The following is a 26,349-nucleotide window of genomic DNA, read 5'->3' on the forward strand; positions in this document are numbered from 1 at the left end:
TAACTCTGAATTTATCTCATTTGTACTTGCTTCTTTGCTTGGTTTAGCCTTTCACACAGCTTCTAGTTTTCCGGTTGGAAGTACCATCGATCTCTATGAAGATTTTTGAACCTGAAATCATAGCAACGTGTAGAGTCCTAACATAATTATATTTTCAGCACAAAAACACTCCCAAAATCTTGAGCATATTGTGGTCTGCATAAAATAAATCGTGTTATTCAGGTAGTTGACAGGAGAGAAGATAAAAGTCAATAAAAAGAGAATTATTTATTAAAAAGATCTAATGTTACAAGAACAGTACACAGAACCATTATCTGACTGTGCCTTCCACAGGGTATATACCATTTTATATAGTATATATACAGATTGTATACAATATATTTAACGGTTTGACACGGGGTCCACAGTACCTTCATTTGGGTATGCAAAACATTCACTTTCATGATTTTTTTTAATTACGAGGAGTCTTTTTTTTCTTCATAGTTCAACTAACATCATACAAAAATACAGCCTCTTTAGTGATTTAAGACTGTGAGGTTACTATTCCATCCCAGAAAGAGCTCACTCAGTACAATGCACTTTGATAAGGGATGCTGCTCTGTTTTCTACAAAGTAACAAGTGTGTAACGTAAGTACATAAACATCGAAAACCTAGGTTTATGATGCAAAATGCATATCCTCTGCACGTTGAATAAAACCATCCCATATCGCTGATTCCTATAAGAATGCAACATCAGACATTCTATAATTAAATATTCTGTCAAATATACATCATCCATCAAGTAGTTGGAAATGTTGGCTAATTTGAATTTGCCATATACTGGCATTATATTTTCTTGGGCTTTGTTTTTATAAGTTTTAGTAATAACTCAATTCTTAAAGTCTACTAAGTCTAGTATGAAACACCATGGGAAAGTGAAGCAAATGGTTTGATTCATTAAATATGAAGTAATAATTATTGCCCATCCTTTAGTATTCTCGCTGCATCTTTTTTTTCAGGTGCACAGTTTGCTTCTGCAATCTGTACCATACTTGGGAGATCTCATATTTTGCCTGCTAAACAGTTAGCCTCCCTCTGTGTGCAAAGTCCAGCCTCTCCCACTCCACAGGAAGTGCTTAAGGAAGGCCACTAGGTTGTTATTATTCTCAGGTTCAATATTCACCAGCTGTGGTAACTTGCTGCAATAAGCTGTTAACTAAAATAGTCTTTTAAATCACTTCTTCTTTGTTTAGAGGTGTCTTGGGCATAATGCCCCCAAAAGAGAATGAGCAATCAACACAAACAGTTGTCCTGTGTCTCTGAAGCCCATCTCTTAGGATGCTCAGAACAGAAACTCCAGTCTCTCTTCTGACTCTACAAGGATTAACCACTAGAGCCAGCAGTTTGAGCTCAATATTGCTTCATTTTGCTTGCTGTTAAAGATTTAGATTTTATAAAGGAAAAGAAAAGAATCTACTTTTTATTCACATATTAACAACACCTATAAAATGATAGTTTCTCCAGGCTCTTTATTGGCTTATGAGTTTGTAATAACCGTCCATTCAGGCATCTTGGGTGTAATGTGAACTCTGGCACATTCTCATGAGAACTTCTGTACACTATCATCACACAGGAAACTTTCACCCCCCTTTCCAACGACCATCTAGGATCACTTGGGTTCCAGTTGACTCCTCAAAATAGTCAATCAATATTACCTCCCAAGCAGTGTATGGCTGACTGGACTAGCTGAGCCCCTGTGCTGAGGCCACGTTCCCACAAGCAGCTTAATTAAAAAAAAATCAATGTATCCAAGAGATCCTCTTTATTTTACTAGTTGCTAAGATTTTATGAATGGCCTGTGATTCATGGAAATGTCTAAAAAAAATCAAAATTTGTTATGCTTGAGCATTTTAATCCACAGACTATATGTATGCATAATCACTTGCAGAACAAATCTGCATTGTCTGTAAAATTATTTCCAATTAGAAGAAAACCTTGGGCCTAATTCAACTCCTGTTTTGACAGTAGGTGGGGAAATGGGAAAGCTCTGTCCCGTATTCACTTTATTTTCAAGTTAGCACCCTTGGCAGCATGTCAGTGTCTGCAGTTTTTAGCGGTCATATATTTTTTTGTGGCTTTAAATTATCTTTTGTTGTTAAAAATAAACATTTACTATATTTGCAGCTAGGTGACATAGTACCTGATGAAAAACAATAGCATTTCAATTCATTTGGACTCGCCTTCTGTTTGCCTTGCACTACTGTAAATGGCTTATTCCCTACCCTAATAACTTGCTCTAGGGGTGCATACAGAATAGCCTACTGGCAAATTTTGCTATTTCACTATGCAATCATACAATATTTTTTGATAAACTTTTTGTGTACTTATCCTGCAGTGGGCCACACAATTCGAGTGTTTTTTCATATCTCCTGCTGGTCTGTCAATTGGAAGAGTCAGTCAAAGGAAAAATGAAACACACTAGACTCGGCGTCTTGAGCAAATTTTTCATTCTCAGTTTTGTACTTTGTGTTTGAAACAGATCTGCTAGAGACCTCTTGCTTAACAAATGGATGGCACACACTCAGGGTCATCGGATAGAAAGTCCAATTCCAACATACTGAAAAAGTAAAGAATACATTTGACAGAAATTACCGTTGCTTACAAAAAAAGCATTACATACAACCTGCATAATTTTATTCGACCAAGAACTGTCATCTCCACTTAAAAAAACCAAAGAGAAACTGGATGGATAAGCAATTGTCCCTCCAACCTCTGATAAGGGCACCATGTGTCATTTCAAGGTTTTAACGCTCATTTCAGGGTCCTGGGTCTCACTTCCGCTACCTTCTGCAGACTGTTGTTATCAAGCTAAAGCAAAGCAAAGCAAAGGAAATCTGCTGTGTTCACCAGGAGGCCGAAGGAATCATCAGTGCCAAAAGCAACGTTGCTGACGATGAGGACGGGGAGAGACTGTGCAGGGTTGACTGAGCACTAGTGACTTTCCCACCTGTGAAAAAGAGAAGCGTTAGAGGCACAAAATTACTTGGGTTTTGCCTAAGTTAGGAAAGAGTTCTTTTTAGGCATGTTAAGACAAATGAATCCACCATTAACCCTGTTTCAGATGAAAGCTTTCCACGCTCATGAAACAAGATGCTGTCTGGGATTCCTAAACAGTATCTGGAGGGCAGAAGTGTACATGGAATACTGTGCTGAAAAGGCTGTGTCACACTGAACAAATACGTCTAATCAGGAGATTCGGCATAGTTTTCAATAATGATGCACTGATGGAAAACATCCAAATTCCAGTTATGAAAATAAAATAATATCTGTAGTGCATAGTTCAGGAAATGGAGCAAAAAAATATTAGCCAAAGTTTGTGGTAAAAGAATTCATAATTTAATTATTTAAGTAAAGTTTAAAATTTAATAATAAAATATTATTTAATTTCCATACGGATCTTTGGTTGATTTGACTGTTTCAATTGAGCAGGCTTAAATAAATTCTAGATTCTCATGCCAAACATGGCAAAGAAGAGGCATCTTTCATTGCTCTCACCTCCACCCAGAAGAAGTTTTTCCTTCTTGAGACAAAAGCATTGTATGCTTTTAATATATAGGGTAACCACCTGATTAAACTCATTGATTCGAATGGATTACTCTGAAGTAGTTTTGATAGCACCATAAAGTCACAAACTAAGAACCACCCTGAGATCTAACTTGAGGAGCGGTTTTTCAAGCCGGAAGTCTTCTGAAGGGTCATCATCATGATTGGCATTTAATGAATGCTTACTGTATACCATGCACTGCACTAAGCCCTTTGTACATATGATTTTATTCGATCCTCACAACATTTCCATGCAGTAAGTGCTCCTATTTATCCCTGTATTGCAGATAGGACTGAAGTTTAGAAAGATTACAGAACTTGGTTAAAGTCATGGAGCTAGGGGATTAGTGGAAAGAAATGCTCTTACATGTCATCTGTCTTAAAACAATCATTGGCCTCGAATAAAACCATAATGATAGAATAATAGTAAAATGTACCAGCCAATTCTTAGAATCATCTTTCTCTCAGGTTATCCTCTCTGGCCAGATTGGGTGTAACAGGATTCTGGGTGTGATTTTGTTACAGGATAGAGTCTACATTTATTTTCCGGATGGTTATTTAAGAGCTGAAGGATCTTTTGCTTGGTAAACTACACACACACACACTCAGAGCAGCAAATCTTTCCTTTGCAAATTTGTTTATAGCCAAGGCACTAATAAAAACCTGTTAATCAACATATTGGAGAATGCTACATGTATTTCAGCTTGTACAAAACGGGGTCATTGTGAAGTGCACGGCCACATGTGAGCTGTAAGAAGGGCGTGATGACGGAGCCCCACTGGAGTGGTCTGTGCATGTTTCATAAATAAGAACTGTGAAAACGTTCTTTCTGTTTCTTTGAGAGTGGCTGCATCCTTGTTAAATCACCTTACACGACACTTTTACCAAAAAAAAAAAAAAAATTGCCCTTTCAGAATGCTAAGTAGGGTCTATCTCTCAAATCCCATGTAGACTCAGCAAAGCAAACATGCTCGTTCTGCATAGCAAGACCAAACAAAACACAAACACCAACAAACACTGAACTGAGTCCTAGCCCAGATATGAAACTAACTAGCTAGTTCCCTTGAGCAGGTCATTCAACTCCTTAGGCTTTTGGTTTTTGGAAAAAGATAAGAATGAAACCAATCACTGCTCCTGTTTTGTGGGTCTAAGATAAATGATGCCAGGAGATTTCTCTTTATTAAAACTCAGGAAATGGCTTGAACTGGCCAAAGTGTTATTAACTAAAACATAAAAGTTGACAATTTTTTTTATGGAATGGAAGTTACAAATTAATTAATATATAAATGGGAGGATCAAGGTGATTATAAGTACTTTCAAGCTGGGGGGCTGATATTATCCAGACTTTAGAATCTGATTGTGGTAGAGCTGAAAGGAACCCTGGAGAAGCAGGGAATAATAAAATACTTCACTCATAAGTTTGCTAAGAGGATAAGATAAAAACAGTGTCTGGAAAACACTGAGCATAATGCCGAGAACATGACCAGAGTTCAGCAAATGCTCCTGGTATTGTGGTTATTAGAAACTTGAGACTTACGAATCGAGCAAAGACAGCCATCATCTTTTTCACTTTTCAGAAATAATCTTTAATCCTTCAATGTCCTCTTGAAAATCTGAACATTTCAATTGTGAACATGTGAACAATGCAGACATTATTAGCTTTCTTGCTCTCGACACTATAATTGTATAAATGAATCATACAGTGTGTTAAGTTTTTGTGTGGCCCCGATGGATTTAAATTCTCAGGTCTTTTCACCTGGATTTCTGAAGAAGTCAGATGTTCTGTATCTTACTTACGATTTTTATTTTCAAATTTCCATTTTGAAATAATTTTAGATACATGAATACATTGTAAGAATAAAACAAAGAATTCAGTCAGATTCCTTAAATGTTTATGTTTTATCTTCTTGCTCTATTATTCTTTCTATAGATACAATTTTCCTGAACCATTTAAATCAGTTGCAGACATGATGTGCTTTTACCCGTAAATACGTTAATATTCAGTTCCCCAAAATAAGATACTTTCTTATATACCACAGCACAATTTTTAAAAACAGGAAATTATTGTTGATATAATATTATCTAATCTATAGACATTATTCATATTTTATCGATTGTCCCAGTAATGTGTTTTATCTTGTCTTGTATTTTTATGCAAGAATTTACTTACCACGTATTATGTCAATATCTGTTCCTCAAAGTTACAGTCTGTCTTATTATTTTCTCCACTAGCTTTTCCTTCTATCTCATTTTATGGCATCACTAAAATTCATAAGAAATGCCTCTGGTCTTAACTAAGTTGAGCAATGCAGTGAATATAATAAAGCCACATTCAGAGTCCTACGAATATTATCAGATACTTCCCATTAGAGGATGATTGCTCTATAAATAATGCTTATAATTACCCAATAATTAAATGTACATTAAACATGTTTATACAAGGCTTTACCAAAAATCACCTAATATTGTCTCAATGGGAGATTTGCATATTTAATAAAATCTTTTGCTTTCTTTTTTGATTGCCTCACTGATGTGGTTACTTTCCTCCTTATTTGTAAAATCTCCCTTTCTCTAATCAGTTTTCCCTTGATAGTGTAATAATGATCGCAGTAGGTTTGAATCCTGGTTCTTCCACTTGGTAACAGTGTGATCTTAGGCGAGTGACTTAATTTTTCTCTGTAAAACAGGAATAATGCCACCTACGTCATACGATTGTTACGAAGATTAAATAAGATGATGTATGTAGAGCACTTATGACCACGCCTGACATATAGTAAGGGCTCATTAAAAGCTAGAAATTATTAATATTGCTAATAATAGCAATGATGCTCAAATAAGTTCTGAGGATTAATATACAGCATAATGATTATACTTAATAATACTGTCGTATATACTTGAAAGTTGCTAAGAATGTAGATCTTAAATGTTCTCATCACAAAAAAAAGAAATGGCAGTTATGTGATGTGATGGAGATATCAGCTATATTAGCTAATGCTCTGGTGTACAATTTTGCAATACGTAAGTATATCAAATCAACCATTGTACACCTTAAATTTGTACAATATTGTATCTCAATTATATTTCAATAAAGCTGGAAAAAAGGGGAAAAAATCCAGAACAGTGATGCTCAGTGAAATTCATAATTTATTTTGCTATCAGTCAACATAATCAGATTTTAATTTAAAAATTCTTTGTCCCTAGCTTCCCTTACCTAATGATAAAGGCAATCACGACAGCAGAGAAGCAGGTATGTTAACCTAGTGCAAGACTGGTTTGAGAGCAACACTGCAAAGCCCAAATGGCCAGCAAGGCACTGCCTGAGATCAAGATGGTCAGAGGAATTTCACAAATAAAGATATTTTGGTGAAAACGTTCATTCTTTTCTAGACTTGTAGAAATTCTACAACTGTGGGCAGGCTGCCTTGGTTTATAATAGTTGGAGGATGATTTAGCAATCAGACAACAGAGAACCTTCAAACTCTCTGAACCCTGCGATCCAGCATATTAATTCTGATGCCTTTTATACCGTCTTAACATTGTGAGTGGTTATCAAATTAAGTCTGTTAGGTCCAAACGTACCTGAATATGACGGGACCCTGATTTGGGAGCTGGCTGTCCCATCCCCTCCTTCACCGTATGCTCGGACTTCAATGATGTAGACTGCCAGCTTCCGGGAGCGGCACTACCGCCTGAGGTTTCTGCGTTTCAATAACTTGACTGTTGCTGTGGCCCTCTTGCCTGTAAAAAACCTGGGAATAATAACAGACGTCTAAACATTTGCTCTTCGGTCAAGGATTCCAAATGTTCACTGACTGCCTTCTGGACGTCACGTTCTGAGCTAAGCACGGGGCGCTTACAGTTTAGACAGATATGTAAGCAGATGTGATGTAGGTGTTACACGCAGCACTGGAAGTATACATCAGGTGCTGTGGACATGCACAAGAGAGGGTTTAAACCCAGCTGGTGGTTTAGGGAAGGCTTTTAGGAGAAGGGGATGCAGAGCCAAGTATTTAAAGATAAGTTGAGTTCACCAGTTGAAGAAAGCGGGGAGAAGGATTCTAGGAAGAGATACGAGAAGATTAAAAAAAATACATCTAAGCATTAAGAAAGCAGAGCATTAGGGTGTGGAATGGAGGGCAGACGTCTGGCAGTAGTGAGAAACTGAAGCTGGCGAAGTAGGTAGTGAGGGGGCTGATCTCTGAAAGTCTGTTCTTCCTGGTTATTGAAATGAATATTATCCTGAGGGAGTTTTCAAAGCTGTCATCTTCAAACTGTTTGAAAGGAGTAAAAAGAAAATTTGTTTAATACGTCCATAATAAATCCTTAACAATGTGGACGGCTGAAAAGTTCAAATTATATTATTTTTCCTTTTGCATTTGCTTTCTGGTGAATTGGCATTTGGAGACGCCGGCAGCAAAGTTAAGGCTTTTTTGACATCTGGTCATGGTACTGGAATTGAACACGTATTCAGTGGCAAACAGAGTTCCGGAAACTACAGATTAGAACACAGAATTATCCAGTTTATAGGTCAGAAAACTAAAGTTGTAGAGGGTACAGGCTCTTTACAGGATAATATGGCTAATTATGGGGAAATCGTGTTAGAAAGTAAGTATTCGGGTGATCAGCTCAGAAGAGTTTCTCTGTATGACACTGTTTCTACTCATTTGTCCCCAAGAAATTTTTTTGTGTGTGTATAATAGTCAAGTAGCAACAGTTAAGATTTTAAGTGTGTTTTTATTCAGTTTCATTGTCTTTATGCTTTCTTTTTAAGAACAATAATTGTTAGTATTATGATTGCTCTGCAGAATGGAGAGAACCATGGCTTTGCAGTCACACAGTCTCCGGCAAAACAAAACAAAACAAAACAAAACCAAAACCCCATCTCCTACACATTCCTGTCTGAGCAAACCGGAGCCAGTTACTAACCTTTCTGTCTCAAGTGCCTGGACTGTGTGCTAGAGATAAACACACCTATTTCATGCTTCTGTTAGGAAAATGCACGTGAAACACGCGGCACAGGGCCCGGCGCTTGGCAAGCTGAATGAGAGAAAGCTGCTTCTGTGGTGATTGTTGCTCAGTGTCAGTGCCAGCATTTCATTTGCATTGCAAACGATGAGCTGCCTTGGGACAGACCCTTAGAAGACGTTTCTCTTATTAAAAATGTGTTTTGCACTTGCACTAACTGACATACAAGAAAAAAAAAAAAAAGCTTTTACAAAGCAGTTTTTTTTTCTATATTGAAGCCTGCCTGTACTTGAACCTCCCTTCTGCGTTCTGGTAATGCAGGCTCCCTCTGTTTCACTGTCTCTATCTTTCACGCGTTTGCATTCACTTCAAGGTCTTGGGAGAGAAGTAACGTCTCTGTAAAAGCATGTGATATGTGCAATAGTTTTTGTCTACGGAAATCCTGATAGTGAAGGATGCTATAGTTTCAACGTGGTTGCCAAGTGATGAGGGCATTCTCAAACATTTTACTGGACACCTCACAGGGGGTCAGGCACAGGGCCATGTACCGGAGATTCATCAGAGACTAAGACCACATGGTTCCTGCCCTCGTGATACTTACAGTCTAATAGTGGAGACAGATAAACAATGCGATGCAATGTAATGTGCACTGTGACAGGGAACGTATTTGATGCTATAGCCATGTTCAGAGTGGATGCTTAGTCAAGATTCGGGGCATTGGGAAAACTTCTCAAAGGACGCCTACAGCAGATTCTTTTGGCTTTAAAAAAATGACAACTGTATCAGAATTTATGCTCCTCATTTTGACAGTAGCAGCATAATGAATTAGGATTCTGTTCATCGACATGAGGTAATTAGAAAGCAAATTTATGGCAACGAAAAAGTATGTAAATTGGTGAGGGTTGGCAGGGGAGTGACTATTTTAGAGGACATTGTTATTGTGGTTCAATAAATTACAATTCTTATGACAAAGAAAAATGCAGCCAGTAATGCATGTCTAATGTTGCCGTAAAATCCAGAGGTGAGGAAAAATTTGTGGATCAGTTGAGATTTGGGAACAAAAGGTAAAATCAAGAAACGATCAGTTAATGGTAGCAAAAGGAGTCTGAGATTAAATGTGGCTTTTACCAGTCCATCCAGGGAGATGAAGTGCTGTGAGCCAGTAAGGAGGGATACAAAGTGAAAAGATACATTAAATTAATGATTAGTCTTAGATGATTTAGAGAATCTTCACTCATTTAAAAATCCTGCCTTAGAAAAGATAAATGCAAATGAGAAATATGAGAAGGTTAAGGAGTTATCAAGACATGTCAGAAATCCTTATTGACAGTAAGGAGGCCAGGGAGGACTTTGAGAATCTGGACATTTATAGACTAGCAGTTGTGATGGTAGCTGTCTTGAGGCATAAAGAAAATTGTCTTTCTTAGAAAAATGGATTGGTCTAATTCCAAATTCTGCTGTTTTATCTTATTAGCTTCTGTTACTTTTGTGGTTTATTTTTGAGAATAAATTGAATCCTGTAGATAATATCTTAACCATAAAAAGGAAGAGTTTAGTAGATTATTTATGGGCCAAGGAACAAAATCTACTTTTCTCCATATTTATCACTTTTCAGTCATTTAAACTGGAAAATTTCTAGATGAAGATTTTTCTGAATTCATCCACCTTACACTGGACTTGATGTGAAAGATAAAATACACAATGCCTGTATTTTAAACCTCAGGGATTGACTCCTGGTTTCCACTCTCAGTCTTACATACCCTGTATATTTCTAGAAAATCCCTTTGCTTGTAAAAGTAAACTAACTTGTCAAAGACAAATAGTGAAAATAAATTTACTTCTTTTTTTGATAATGGCAGGTAACCGTGGAAGCGCTCCCTTGCCCCGATTAGCGGGAGGTCCTCCATGGCAAATTTTCCAAGAATCCCAAGAAGCAAATTGGGTCTCAGTGGGTCCAGCCTACCTCAGATTACCTCATGGGAAGAGAACAGATGAGTGTGTCGACATGTCCCTACTTTGGTTAATCTTCTGACTGCCATACACTACTATGCTTGAGAAGACATGGCTCACTCTTGGTCTGGCAGCTGTTTTTTGGGAGGTAGGAGGAATCAAAGAGGTCTTCTCCTTCAGAGTGTCATGCTCAGCCCTGGCCACTCTGTTTGTGTGCCCCTCCCTCCAGACGGCACATCTCTTTCTTGCAGTGAAGATCCTGTCCTTTCTTGGCTGAAGTAGGTCTCCTCCAAGTCACGCTCAGAGAAGGGGGCTCCAAGCTTGTGCCCTCTGAGCTCCAGCTCTGTAGTGTATGTTCACAGCTACTGTTTCTAATGACACTCCTGTCCTACTGGGTCTGCGTCAGCAGGAGCTTTCAAGCCTAGTCACTGGCCCTGTGAAAAGCAGACCTTCCCAGGAGAAACCAGCCTCCGTGTTAAGCCTCAGTCATCTGTCTAAAGTCCCCTCTCCCGCACGGGGCCCTCTGTGTCATTCCTGCCAGTAGGTCCCTTATGAGGGACTAGCCCGTCCATCAGAAGTTCTAACAACGTTTATCAGCAAAAGAACAGGCTTTGCGGTCTCACTCCATTTGTTATCAGCAGAGCCCCTTCTTAAGAACCAGCTTTTCCTTCTCAGGAAGTGCAACCATTTCAAGGAAATAAAAGAAAAAAAATCCTCTGTCAATATGTGTCTACTTGGCATTATTTATACAACTAAGATGGACCATGTTAGTGATTCTTCCCCCAGCAACAAGGTCTTCCGAGATGGCGTGTGCAGTCTTCACTGAGACACAACTAGACGGCAGCTTTTAAAGATCAATTTCTCTTTAAAATATTAAAAAATCCCACCTAACCAGGTTATCTTCTCCAATAACAACAATAAGAACAATGGCGGTTATTTTTCAGGGAGCGCTTTCCATCTGCTAAGCCTTTTCTACAAATGATCTTATTTAATCCTTAAAGGAATCCTGTATCATGTGTTATTATTATTATTTTTACCAATTCTGAAGTTCAAATGAAACTCTTTGAGGTTAAGCAACCAGCTCAAGACTACCCAGCTTAAGTCCGTCTGACACAGAAGCCAGTGTTTTTTCCCCACTACATCACAACAAAGGGGAAGGTGGTGCTAGAAAAAACACACAGCTGATAACATACACTTATGAGCAGTTGCTTAAAATACCTCTAGTTGGGTCAAAATTAATTAATTAATTTATTCACCCACTCCAGAAGTGTTGGGGATAAGAGGGTAAGACAGAGAAGTCTGGTCTTCAATCACGTATAGTCTGGTTGGGGAGACAGGCACATATAAAGGGAGAGCAGTGACAGAGACAGAAGGGGAAGCTGTGAGCAAAGAGGAGGGTCATCCCACCTGGGGACCCATGCCCAGCCTCAAGCATCCTCCAGCTCGTGGGGTACCTTCCCTTCTCACCTGACAGGTGCCTAAAGCCCAGTGGCTCTTCTGGGTGGCCATACACTTTCACCTAGCTCTGCCTCGTATCTGTTCACCTTTCCAGTTTGGGAGATCGTTTGCTAGGGTTCTAATGATGTTAGATTGGTTCTTGGGTGGTCGGTCACCATTTCTCGCCAGACTTCTACCTTTAATCATTGAAGGATCTATTTATTTGCCTTAGAGTCCAAGTTGTGAGGACAAGGGGAAGGGAACGGAAAGAAGAGGACTGAGGAAAGGGTGCAGAAAATGGCTCAACTGTCCTCCCCCAGAAGGTCAAATTCAATATCCCCAAGGGTTAGGACACAGATTTGAGTGTTTAAGTGTGGGGGTATCTGTGATCTACACTGATTACAGCCTACACAAAGTGCTCTGGTCTATGCTTTAAGGTATTCTTGATGGCAATTATTTACATTAAAAAAATACTTCATTTATAACCTCTTCAGTTTTGAGCTTCAGAAGTTTAGCACTTTACAAAGTGTTGTGTTACCCTCTCTGATAATTAAACAGCCAATGAACTGATGTTTTTCAGTCTAAAGATTATCATTGAAATCTTAAAAAATTTGGCTATAAAAAAGATTCGACTAATGGTTCTGTATGGAGTTTAAGACGAGAAATAGAATCGGATGGTATGGAAGAAGCATTTGAAATTCAGCCAATTCAATGCATAGATCACATATATTTTTAAAATCAGAGATGAAAGTTGTTTTTCAAAAACAGTAACTGTCTGATTTTGCATTTCCAGATCTCTGGCTGGCACACAGCGGAGTGACCATATGTGAAGCGCGGTGTCTCTCTGGGAGCCTGCTGTCTCTCCCTGGGGTCTCTCTTCTGTCCCCTGTGCTCATCCTAGTATTCTTTTTGCTTCCTGTGTTTCTTTGCTAATGGAAAGTCTCTGTACTCACACTAAGTGTTTCCGTCGTTTCCATCTGCCAGGACAGCCAGTCTGTGGGGAGGGACTGCCAGGACTGTCTGCCTTGGTTCTGCTTGTCCCAACACTGCTTCAGGGAGCCACCTTCACCCTGTGTTCGAACTGTAGTTGTCTTTCCTACCCATTCCCCTCCGGCACCTTGTGAAGCTGAAACTGATTTTGATTGCCTTGGCTTCCCCAAGGCAGGAAGTCCCCTTCTAAGATAGAGGTGGAAAAACGATTGCGAAAAAACCAAGTATGTGAACAGGTCTCTTTACGTCTTTTTAATTGAACAGCCTCGCAGTAACAATGCTCGGGATCAGCATCTACCCAAGAGAGTGAAGACACACTGACCTTGTAGCCCATGACTTCAGACTCGTTGGCTAGTGGTCTGACGGGTTCCCAGCCCAGAGCAAGCTGAGAGCCTTGCTGCTCCCACCTGAGGTTGTTAGGGGCTTGGCTAGGGGCTGCAAAACAAAAGCCACTGTGAGTGGACAAGGAGTCTTAAATACACTCGTTCACTTAAATCCTCGTGGGCATTTCCGGCTTCCCTCATGTTAAGTGTTTCCCTTCCAGGTACAGTCAGACAAGGAGGGTTTTGCTCCAGGAGAGTCGTTTTAACAGCTACTCTGCTGAGCTTTTGAACCTGAAGCCTTTTATCTCCCTTCTATGTCAAAATCGCTTAGCCCGTTTCACAGGAAGATAGCCTTTATCTACCGTGAATGCAAAATTTTCTGAGCCAGTTTTGGAATTCAGATCTAAGCACCTGAAGCAGGCCTGTGCATCAGAACTCCTCTCCTATGCCGCTTTTTATGTACCTCGTGTGGCTTTCAGAGATCTTAAAAGATGTTTCCCTTTTGTCTGAAACAAACAAAAAGCCCAGGTCACTTACGGGATTTCTTGGTGGTTGCACTCACTTCGCTGCTGGGCGGCCCATATCCAGCTCCGTTATAAGCCCTCACTGTGAGGTGGTACAACGTGTTTCCTTCCAATCCCGTCAGGATGACGGACGACTCGTTCCCCCTAGTTTTGACGGTCTCCGCTGCATCTTCTTGTTCCATGTCTTTCCGATAACCGATCTGTCAACAAATTATCGCAGGACAGATTAATTTTGAAGCTTCCCTTGTGCTTATGATTGCTGGAACATTTTTGCCCCTCTTTTGGATGTTTCTCAAACCCCTCCCTGGGAAAATCACTCCTCCTGCATCATCCAATTAGCAGGTCTTACTGATGAGGCCCAAAATTACGGTCTCAGCCACTGCGCGAATGGTCTGTGTGCACCGCAGCACCTCAGCAGGACTCAGCGAGAGCAGGAGAAGGGCCACCTTGCAGCCTGGTAGCTACAAGAACCTTAAGGAAGAATCAGCCAAAGAAATGGAAGGAGTGCCCTTCTCTCTTAGGTCATCAGAACCATTTCCCATTCAAAGCTATGGCGCTTTTAATGAATTATTTGAGAAAGGGGCAAGAGCAGTATTTCCTCCTGGGCCCCCGTGAAGGTGAATCACGCAGCTGGATGGGTTTAATCGAGAAGAGGTGGTATCAAGAACACTCACGATCATTTGGAGTGGTTGAAATGCGGAGACATAGCATTGCTAGGTTAGAGGGGAGACAGAAAGGCACAGCTCTTTGTCAAAGCACAGTTCATGCATCGAGACGACCTTTCCTGGTGATGCGCTCTTGGTGGCTGGCCTCAAACCAAACTTGATCCCTTTATGAGATTCAGTCATTATCTCTAGGCACCTAAAGCTTAACCCTGTCCAGACACCTAGAAGTTAACCACGCATAAAGACATCAAAGAGTCGTTTTTCCCCCTACTGATTTACGGTGGGGAGAGTCATTAAAGAGTCATTCTTCTTTCTCCAGTTAGTTACTGTGGTGAATAAGTGGGTCACGCAACCATTTCACTCCCCTTCAAGGGCTTTGTCTGCTCTATAGGCGAGAAAGCCAAACATCACCTTTTCCAGATTCTTTTTCAGCTAAGGTTGACACTGCAGACTTCGGGCAGCGAGGACTTTGTTTGGAACTGGAGATACTCTGTAACATGTCTAGAAGGACCATTTCCTTGGGGCCATAATAAGTTGTTACAGATTCTAATCTCTCAGAAAAACACATTTGAGTCATCACCACACCATATTAAAAGGTCTCTACCGGCCTAGATGCTGGCCAAAGGCAAAGGGAATAAGAAATGGGTCAAAGAGGAAGGAAATTGCAAATTGTAACTGCAGCCTTATGAAATGAAGACAGTAATGGCCATATTTTCTTCCTTGTACTGTTTTGTGTATAAATATTAAATAATTTGGGCCCCTTCCTTTCTTCTGATATTGTATAAAGAGTGTGTTGTGGGTAGGCAACTTTCTAATGTCATTCATTAGCTGAGGAATAAACCTTCACTCTCAGATGGACAGACCGCCTGATGGACCGTCCCTTGGCTCTGAGACGGTGATGACATTTTCATCTGTGTAAGAGACATCTGTGCAGTGTCAGTAGGGAGCACTGTCATTGCTAATTGTTGCTTTCAGGCAGCTGTTGAATGGGGAGAAGGATGTGCATGAATGGAAGTAACTGAAGGGATATGGTACATTAGTGTTCAGCGTCCATTTCACCCTCATCCTAGTGCGTCCTCCTGTACTGAAGAAGATGGAAAGATGAAACCATATTTCCAAGACCCCCTTGTACTTGGAGCTCTGAATATGGGCAGAGTCACATGCCTGATATTTGAAAGTAAAAATGAGATAGAAGTTGAACGCCCACCGATTCTGCTTTTTTTGCCTACAAGCAGAGCAATGGGGTTATTATTTTTTCTCCCCTGTCCAGCCCGTGACCGTGGCATTAATGAACTTCTCACTGTCTAACCATTAGCTTCATAGGAGTCAAGAAGCAAGGCACAAGATGACCATTTTGTCGGTGCAAGGGATTTACAGCAAGCACGGGGGTGATTCTGAAACTGGAAGCTGTAGCACAGGGCCTCCAGATCACAGAAGCTTCCTGAACGTGGCACCATCCTGATCATGGCAGCTTCCAGCCCACACAGTGGAGTGTGGGATGCGGTGGGAGACTTCCTTTTTTTTAGAGGACATCAGTGTCTTCCTCTGTGGCTTGGTCCTGTGGTTTGCTTTAAGAGTCATTCTTAAAAGATCACCTTGGCATCTGTTAACTCAATAATTTTGTAAACCATTAATATCTATAATAAAACACTTCTTACTTAAACTAGTTAGAGCAATTTAGTTCTAATTTAGTAATTTAGTACTTTAGTACACCCTGCCTGATACACCTACACTGATCTCTAATGTGTGTGTGTGTGTGTGTGTGTGTATATATATATATATATATAATATATATATATATATATATATTTTAAAGGTTAATGAGATAATCAAATTCTTATTTCTCTTCCCTGTCTCTTCACAGATTTGAACTGGCATGCAGCGGAGTGACTGAACTTCAGAAACTTGTTTGACTGAGCTAAAGTCCTCTCACTCTGCCTTTTATATTATGTACGCCCCATTATTCTCAATTCCGAGAACTAACTTATCTTGTCTGTGCTCTGAGTGTATTTTTAACTGAAGAAATCTAAGTTATTTTCAGACTACAAAATTGGCTGAGACATTGTTGGATGAACAAACATGTTATCTTTCCTTTCCAGTGATATGTCTGATTGCCAATTATGTTTCAATTTCCTTTAATTGGTGAGGTTATTTTAAGTTAATTAAATATATATTTGAAGGAGTTGAATGTGATTAAGTTCAACAAAGTTTGATGCAAATACAGATTTCAATACAAATTCTGCACTTCTAAATATTGAATGTTTAATTTTCTGATTAATCACCACAAAAGTAAACACCCCAAGTAAAAGAAAATGTTTCCTAAGTAACCGATTGTGAGAAAATACAGATTTTAGCCACACCAGCTAAACCTAGTGGGAAATTTAAAAAATCCACACCTTTTTTTCTCTTTCTAGCATGTTAAAAAAAAAAAAAAAGAACAGGAGTTAACTATTTTCACAGCGAAATAATACTTATTTATTTTCTTCTTTTATGGGGAAGAGGGTAAAGCAGAAAAACAGAAAAAAATATTTGGAGTTTAACATTGTGCTTAATTAGTGATTCTTAACTTAGAATGGCGGTAACACCTTTTAAAGTCGAAATTTTCTCTTCGTTCAATTTATTTTCCCATGATTCCATTCTATCTTGATGATAGATTTCATCAACCCATAAACTTTGAACCCTATATGAGATCGCTTGAAATGAGGTTAAAAACATTTTAAAAGATACAAATATCTGAAACTGAAAGCGTAGATGACCAGCTACTTTGTCATCTTCACACAATTGGGATTTTGTGTGTGTGTCTATTCCTTCCTGCATTTCTTATTATATATATTTAATATAATTATGTCCCTGTAATTTTATGTGCTAATTTTTCCCTCTAACATTATAATTACATATAAGCATATTCCCAGTTTTAACAGTAACAGTCTATCAGGTGCTTTGTGTACTAAATATTATTGTGGAACATTTGGGTAGCTTCCAACTTTCACTTTTTTAATTAAAATGTTACCTTGAATATGTTCATGCGTATTGTTTTCCATACGCTGGATTAATTCTCCAGAATAGAATCCCAGACAGGAGATTGTGGTGTCCACAATTATTAAAATTTTTATGCTTTTTGACACAAAAATGCCACATTGGTTTTCAAAAAGTTTTTACTAATTTTCATTTCCAACAAAATTGTATAAATCTAAGAGACACAGCATACTGTTGCAAGCTCTAGGTGCATCATGGTTTTGGATCCAGAAGGCCAATATTTTAATCTTATTTTTGATATCTGTAAGCTGCATATACTGGAGCAAGTTACCTAACCACTGAAGCTCTATACCCTTGTTTATAAAACAGGAAAAATACCACTTACCTAGCTCTTATGAATCATTTTTAGACAGCTCCCCTATTGTCACTCAGGATGATGGATGGACTCAAATGATTCTGTTTCTTGATGTTTTAATGTTTCTGATTTTTTGTTATTTGTAACTCTGCTACTTTCCTTTTTTTCTGTCCTTTGTATTGTTTTGATTTTCGGACTTTGTTCCTCGAAATTATTTCTATTTAAAAGTATAATGAGTGATATTATTAGTGGCAGGCAGGAAGCATGAATTCTGAGTGAGTCAATACCTGTAAGAGTGTAGATTTGAACCTAAATCTACATGATGGCTCTTCTTAGTAGATGACCCATTTTTTTCCAAAGTTGATTTTCTAGGAGATTGGTAATTTTAACTATGAAGATCATGTATTTCTGATGTGATGACTCTAAGACAGTCACGTCACACACAATCCAATTCCCTTATGTGAAGTTACAGGATCTAAAACCCATGATTGGCTGCCATAGGCAGTCAACGGTTACTGGATGAGTGGTGAACTTTCCCCTACTTCTCAATCTTCATTCAGTGGTACATAAAATCATTGAAGAATTCTTCCTAGTAGTTTATCTTCTCCTATCTGATTCTTGTTACCTGTTACATTAAAAAAAATATAACTCTTAGCTCCTGTATTCACTTATTTTTATATTGTAAATTGCACTCAGTGATCAGCTCATTCAATATTGTGCTCCCTGAATTTAATAAACACAGCTCTGTTTTCTGCTGTTACTGAATGTTGCAAAATAGAAGTTCGATTGTTGCACCATTGAAAGTAACTTATTCTTTCTTCTGGTAAGGGCAGGATTTTTTTAATAATCAAAATGCACATTGAAGTGTAAATATTTTACCAGACTCTGAGTTCCTAAAAATTATTAATTTAACTATTCATTCAGAAAATTTTTTTGAATATGTATTATTTACCAAGTACTGTTCCTCCAGGCAACTGAGGACTAATAGTGAGTCAAAAAAGACATAGCATACATAGAACACAGAGGAGTTTTAGGGCAGTAAAACTATTCTGTACAACACTCTTGATGGTAGGTTTATCGATTATAACAAACGCAGCATGCTGGTGGAGGATGTGGGTGGCGGAGGAGGTGGGTAAGTGTGTGGGGACAGTGGGTGTGTGGGAACCCTATTGTCTGCTCAATATTGCTGTGGATTCCAAACTGCTCTTAAAAAAAAAAAGGTTATTAATTGAAAAACATAACAGCCAAGATAGCTATTGAATGAATAACCAAATGTAAAATTGTAGTTCTGACAAGCTACCTATTGCTAGAGGTCTACCATGTGCTGATAAGACCCAGCGGAGAGAGGCTGGTCGGGGAAGCCCTCACCAAGACAGGCAGTTGAGCTTTGTTGGAAGGAGGAGTGGGAGGCAGGCAAAGAGAAGGCAGAGGAGTAGTATGTGCCGTGTGGAGAGGTGAACGGAGAGCATGTGGACATGGAAAAAGTCCAGTTAGGCTCACGTGGAAGTTGAGGGTGAGTGTGGCTCAGTTTGATCCTAGAGGCAAAGGACGGAGCCTGATCCTGTGGTTGGCTGAGTTAAGGAGTTAGGAGAAATTCCCACACATTCAAGGATTTTTCAGCAGGGATGAGAGTGAGATATGTGTGTGACATCAAATTTGTGTTTTGAAAAGATACACACAGCAGAAAAAAGTTTTTTTTTTTTCTTTTCTGAAGTATATAAATTAGGTCACTCCTTTGCCAAAAAACTCTCCATACTGCATTTAGAATAACTGCCAAACTCCTCATCATGGTTTACAAGGTCCTACCCAATACGGGTACTCCGCCAACCTCACCTTACCTCTCTCCTCACTTTGTTGACCACCTGCCAGCAAAACTGGTCTCAAACATTCAGTTGCACTCCCTGTTTAGAGCCTTTGAACTTTTTGGTGCCTTCTGCTCGGAAGCTCTTTTTACAACTCTTTCTCCAAATGGCTATCTCCTTTTCATCCAAGTTTCAGCTAAACTCAGAAGCGTCCTTTGGCCACTTCCTTAAAGAAACCATCCTTCCCTTAGTCACTCTCTTTTATATTATTCTGAGTTTATTCATATTATTATTGCTTGTAATTATCACCATGTGAAACTATCCTAATTAATCTGTTTAATTGTTTGCTTTATGTTGGCATCAGAGGGCAAAGTATGGTATGTCTTAGTGAATAAATGGATTGCAGTATGAAGACAGATTGGAAACGGGCTAGAGTTGTAACAGGAGAGCCATTAGGAGGTGATGCCTGAGTCTAGCCAGGAAATGAGGAGAAGCCTGGATTGGGGTTACTGCCCTGGACACGGAGATGGGTATGGAGTCAAGAAATATTTAGATGATAAAACCAGCGGACTTTGGTGATAGATTAACTGTAAGTGTGACAAAGAAGGAGTTGTCAAGACTTTAACGGTTCCTGAAACTCTGTGGGAGTTCTCTAGTTTAAGGCAGGGATGTTTTTCAGTTACTTTGTTTTTGGATTATTGTTTCCTTTGGAATTTTCTGCTGTTGCTGTTGTCATGGTTGACTTTGCACCATGTATTTTGTCTTCTTGACAAAAATCTATTGTTTATGGACCAAATCTCTTTTGTCCTTCGTGTCTGCCATCTTCTTGCTCACTTTATAATAAAATTTCATTTACTTTGCATTTTGGGATTATGTGTCAAGTTTATACTCTAAGGCACTGGCTCAAATGTTTAGTATTATCCAATTTGGATTTTATTGTTCTTAATGAATATTATATTTTAGTGACTTTGGTTTTGATTTTGTTGCATTCTCTTTGTGTCCTGGATGGCTCTTTAAATATATATAGAAGAAATATTCTCTTTTTTCTCATGGATATCTAGAACCATCTGTTTAAAATTTTTCTTCTGATTTACAAGAAAATATCTTACAGAAGAAGGAATTCATACTGAACCTTATCATTTGTTTCCTTATTTCAAAAACTTTTTTTTTCACTTATTTCCTTAAAAAAATTTTTTTTTCTGCTTAATCATCCTTGGAATTTACCTAATGGATTTTTAATGGTGTTTCTAAAAAGGAATGGAAGGTCTATTCAGGTGGGGAGACCTCCAGCCCTAGACCATATCTCCCAGACTGGTGGCTGATGCTGTGAGGTGGAACAAAATTATATGGTGTCAGGACAAGCTTCCACTCAAATTCTCCAAGCAACACAAAAACATCTTCCTACACCTGAGGTGAAAGACAAAACTTCATGTTCGTGACTGCAGTTTGTTTCATCGAAGAAAAAGATAAAAGAGAAAGAGGCCAGAGGCTATTTCCTTGTTTGCTTGAACCCAGAAAATGGGATTTTGAAGATAGGTCACTGCGCAAAGATGAAAGGAAAGAAAACTTTCAAAAATACCACCAAAACTTTTATTTCATACCCCTCATTGTGACTGCAAAAAGGATCCTCTCTTTGCTCGTGGTTTCGTTGTTACTTTAAGGCAAGTTAAGAAAAGTTGGTTTTTATATGTTTCTATTCAATTAATTGCCATTCTTAAATTCACAAGTTGAGACTAATGTAAACTGAGGGCTGGAAGGCAGACACTCCACGAGTAGCCTGCTTTCTCTAGTGATTCTTCACTAGAAATTTTGAAACACTGTGATCCTTTTCCCTAATAACGCTTAAATCACTTTTTATATTCCTCTTATGTAACACCTAAGTTCAGCTATGGGCTGTTATTGAGAGTTCAAAATCCTATTTCTAGGGAGCACACTCCGCATGGATGATGAATTCGTTTCGGTCAGGAAGAGTCTCTGCTTGTTTCAGTTGAGCTGATCTCCAGTTTCCTAATCTCCGGAGCAGTCACACTAGGTATAGTTATTAAATTGTCTATTCACAATCAATACTCTGAGACACGCTGGCAGTCAGTATTGTTAGACTGCGTGCATATTAGCTGCTTTGTGCCCAGAGGTAATCTTACTATAAAGGATGCAATTTAATGAATCAAATAAGATAAATAAACAATGCTTAGTTAAACTTTTGAATATTTATGAAGCAGTTCAACAGTGATTAGAGGATATGAGCTGAGGACATTTAAAATGCAGCAGGAGCATAATAATGGATATAATTTATTGAATACATTGTATTTGTTTTTCTTCTAAACTGTCACTACTATCTAAAAATATACAGAAAAAATTGGCTATAAATGTAACTGAATTTCTTCTTAATACATGTAGTTCAGTGCAGGTCTTTTACAAATGTTAGTTCCCTTCCCTTCTTCATTTTATTTACTCAGATGTTTTAAAATACAGCACATTGAATAGAAAAAAAATTCTGGAAGTATTCTGTTATAACTAATGTACTTCAATATGTTTCGTTAGATGAGCTGTAAACATAATAGTCTCTTAATACATACCAGTGAAATGAAAGAATACAAGTTTTAATATGAAAGTTAATCCTTTTAGGTAGAAGAATATCAATTTTTAAAAATTATTATGTACTTAAGCATGTTATATGGTTTACCCTATATAAGGGGATAGGAATGCAGAGTTTGGGAGATGGAGAGTTTTAAATGTGTATACTAGAAGAGACAAAAAGCTGAAAATCAGTGGTACACCCATCTTAAGGAGTTTGAAAAAGAACAGTATATTTTAAATCCAAACAAACTAGAAAGAAGGGCATAATAAAGATGAGAGTTCTTAATGAATTGAAAAACAAAATACTGGAATAGAGCCAAAGTTAATGCTTTGAAAAGACCTAAATTTTGTGAATTTTTTTTGAGCAAGAGTAATCAAAGAGAGAGCTGGAGAGGGAGAAAACATACAGATTATTCATGGAAAGAAAATAATGCCTCAGATCTCACAGTTATTAAAAAGACAACGATAGAAATGGTGGCTTTCTGACGGGGTCATGCAAATCCTGCCTATGATGAGAATTAAAAAAAAAAAAAAATCCTTGCAAGTATCCAAAAGCAGAGAGAAGCTGGAGAGGAGTTTACTCTGGACAAGCCAAAACTGTGACAGGTACGTTTGTGGGGGTTTTGTTGGAAAATACTACCATGGTGCCAGGAGGCTGGGGTAGCAAACACGGAGTTTAGTGCAAGAAAGAACAGTTGGAAACCTAAGAAGGAAATTCACAAAGTAAGAGAACTGCAGAAGTCACAAGACCCAAAATCCCAGTAAAACCTTTCCAGATTCTTTGCTAAATGATAAACTATTCTTGCCCAGGGAGAAACACTGGGGGATCTGGTAAAAATGTAGGCAGTGACCAAGAGAAATGTACCCTTAAAAGGGCTGCATTGGGTAGGATTTTTGAGTTTCCTGTTTTTTAAACTGAGTGCATTGTCCAACCTGCATGCCTTGAGGATGCAGGAAAGTGGCAATTTTTAAAAAAGCATATATTTTAGAGATTTATAATGAAATATGTTGAGTGAAATGATATAATGGCTGAGGTTTGCTTCAAAATAATACTAAGATTGATTAAGTGGAGTTATAAATAAAACAGATTACTCATTAATTCATAACTGTTGAAGGCAAGTGTTGAATAGAAATTTACTATACTCTTCTGTATATTTCACACATTTAAATATTTCACAATGCAAAGTTAAAGAAAAAATACAAATAAAAGTCAAAGATTGCAGTTATATTAGAATAAAAAAAAAATAGAGATAAATTTAAGAAAAGATTTTCAAGACCAGCCTGGACAAAGATCAAAGAAGACCTAAAAAGAAGAGGGATGTGCAATGATCATGGATTAGGAGACCTAATATTGCAAGTGGATAATTCTGCCAAAATTGTTCTGTATAGCCAGCTCTCTTCATAACAGACCCAAACTGTAAAACAACCCTAATGTTCATCAATGAAAGGATGATAAATAAAATTGTGGGATATTTATAAAGAGTTTAGGAGAAAGCATGTAACACTATGGAAGAATCTCACCAATATAATGATGTTGAGTGAAAAATACAAGGTTAAAAAGCTCCATGTGATTCCAAAAATTAGTGAAGCCAATCAGAAGTCAGGATACTGTTTTTTTGGGGGGGAGGGTAGGGTGTAAATATGGATAGTGACTGCAGGAGACACAAGATGAGTCTCTCGTTTTTAATAATGTTTTGTTTCATGACCTGGATTGTGGTTCCACAAGTATGTTCGCTTCCTGGGGATTCACTGAGCTGTATATTTATGGTTTGTGCACTTTTCTGTATGCAGATTTTTTTTTTAAGTCTTGTCTTTTGAAAATAAAGTCTCAGCCATTTTATAATCAACAATTAGTCAATTAGTCATTGGCATCTTTATAACGAAAGTAGGTCTTTTGCAAAGCTTCCTTCTGGGGTGTGTTCAAACACTTTATACTATTTCTCCACTTCTTAGTATCATAAGGTAGCCCATGTCTGTATCTATCTGTTCAACACTCATTGACTTAAGACCTCTATGCCACAAGTATGTTGTCAGATGCTTGAGATACAAATCAAGCCCCCAAAAGGAAGATTTTGTTGCAATTTGGTAATTCTCGTATGAGTCATTCCAAGAGAATGTCAACAAAAATGTTCCAGGTTTTTCTAAAATTAGATAGGTTGATGTCTACATTTGCTATTTTATTTTTTGCATGGATGCTGTATGTGTACAAAGGTGTGTTATGCAATAGAGAGTGAGACTGTGGATGGACATATGATGAGCTCAGGAGGGCTGGGGGTAGGAATGAGAAACAAACTCTCTTTAGAGGCCAGACAGTAAATTCACATTTGTATTAAGGAGTGAAAAAATAGGAAATACTTCTTTCTGAATATAATAAAAGAGATCTTCCATACCCTTTTGGTTCTTTCTGTGGATAAAACAACACATCCAGGTATATATTTTAATATTCCTGAAAATAAAATGGTTTCTAAAAGTTTTAGTAGAAGAAAATTTGGAAAATTTTCTCCACGAAGCAATGTGTCTAGAAGCAAATGAAACCGAAACACAATATAAACTGAGTTATCCATTACTTTCTAAAATAACTTGACAGGGTTGCCTTCCAGGAGGACAGGGGAAGAAACAAGTTAAGCAACTGAACTGCTATTTCTTCCATTTCCTTTTGATCTGCTGAGTTTTGAAAAACATAAATAGCTTTAGTTAGCCTCCCGGTTTATGAAAATAACCCAAGATGCAAATCTAATGATAGAGACATGAAAGCTATTTGATTTTTTTCAGAGTCCGCAGAATTTCAGAAAAGGAAGGGCAGGAGTAATTTTTTCCCACTGTTTAGTTTTTTATATACTTATTTTTATATAGTCATAATAAAAAGCCAGAAAATCTGTAAAACAGCTGCTACCCACACACCATATGGAAAATAAAACAGCCTTTGTTTTAGCCTTTTGGTGACTGGTTTCATTTCGGCTTCTCTTCCCCCTTTAATTTATATTGAAATTCCATTTCCCACTCGCGTATATACCCTCCCACCCCCTGCTGTACAAATTAAATGCAATCTGCCCAGTATGAATTATTGTCAGACAGCAGTAAGGACCTTTATTTATTTATTTTTTGGCCTCCTGCTCTGATGATTAGAGTCAGCTCATAAAATAAAAAGCAACAACAATCTCTTTCCTTCTTCCCTTAAGAAATCCCCACTACAACTTCTTTTATAGCGCGAAGCACAATTGGTGTCTTTTTAGTGCAATCAATAAGTGGAAATGGCTTTAGTGACATGTCTGAAATGAACTTCTGAGTTACATATCCTCTGGAAGTTCCAAAATAAATGCATGCAAGTCTCAAGCATAGCCCAGGAAAACGGAATCTCTAGCGGTGTCTTTTACTGAGAATTGTAAAATTGGACAAGTTATTCTGTCTTTTGTTCTTCTTAATAATAAGCATGAAAAAGTTAGGAGTTAGAACTGGGACACTGTGTACTTGTCCCCCGGCTATAAAAATACAACCCAGCCATTCAAAAAAACACAGTTAACAATACTCTAACAAAGAGGCCACAGCAAATACAAACACCATGAACTTGACAATCATGGGGGATTTTGTTTTCACAAGCAGAATATACAACATAATATTAAAATAAGACTAAAAAATTCCTTTCTATTTTGTGTAGTAAGTAAAAAGTTTATAATTGATTTATTATTTTATGTAGGAAAACTGGGGACATTTGGGGACAGAAGCGTGTGCTCACGCCCTTGGAGGGCACTCGCATGGGTTTATTCTCACTAGCGTTTCTTCAGAGGATCAGGATGGTGAGGAATCCTGGGTGATGACGGACACAAGAATTGGATTGTTCCCCTGTCTTCCTCTCTCCCTTTGGTTTACTTAAATTTCCCATCAATATCCCTCAATGGTAGATTGTGATCTTTTTGAGAGCAGGGACCAGATCTATTAATTTTCGCATTTCCACTGCCTAGCACATTGGGTGATTTTAATAAATACTTGAGTGAAGGAATAACAGAAATTAATCAACATTCCGTGATCACACAATTACCTTTGCCATTCCTCCCAATTTGGGAAAAATCATAGAGAAGATGATAGAGTTTGGCCCTATCTTTTAGTCTTCCTTCTTGCTGGACTGGCAGCTGATCTGATTTTTTATGCACATAAAAATCCTGGCTTTCTCAGAAAAGCTTGAGAGGCTCTGCTCTCAGATTCAG

General features: G+C 38.2%; 1 protein-coding gene across 1 annotated transcript in view; it reads right to left on the reverse strand.

Moving 5' to 3' along the window:
• Positions 1–289: 289 nt before the first annotated feature.
• CNTN5 (contactin 5) overlaps positions 290–26,349 on the reverse strand; it is a 550,779-nt gene continuing 524,719 nt past the window's right edge. Inside the window, 5 exon segments of the mRNA XM_032488283.1 lie at positions 290–2,987; positions 7,163–7,244; positions 7,246–7,332; positions 13,248–13,360; positions 13,786–13,972. Coding sequence (XP_032344174.1) covers positions 2,884–2,987; positions 7,163–7,244; positions 7,246–7,332; positions 13,248–13,360; positions 13,786–13,972 — 573 coding nt within the window. The 3' untranslated portion in view covers positions 290–2,883.

Source organism: Camelus ferus, chromosome 10 (genome assembly GCF_009834535.1).
Source record: "Camelus ferus isolate YT-003-E chromosome 10, BCGSAC_Cfer_1.0, whole genome shotgun sequence".
Lineage (NCBI taxonomy): Eukaryota > Metazoa > Chordata > Mammalia > Artiodactyla > Camelidae > Camelus > Camelus ferus.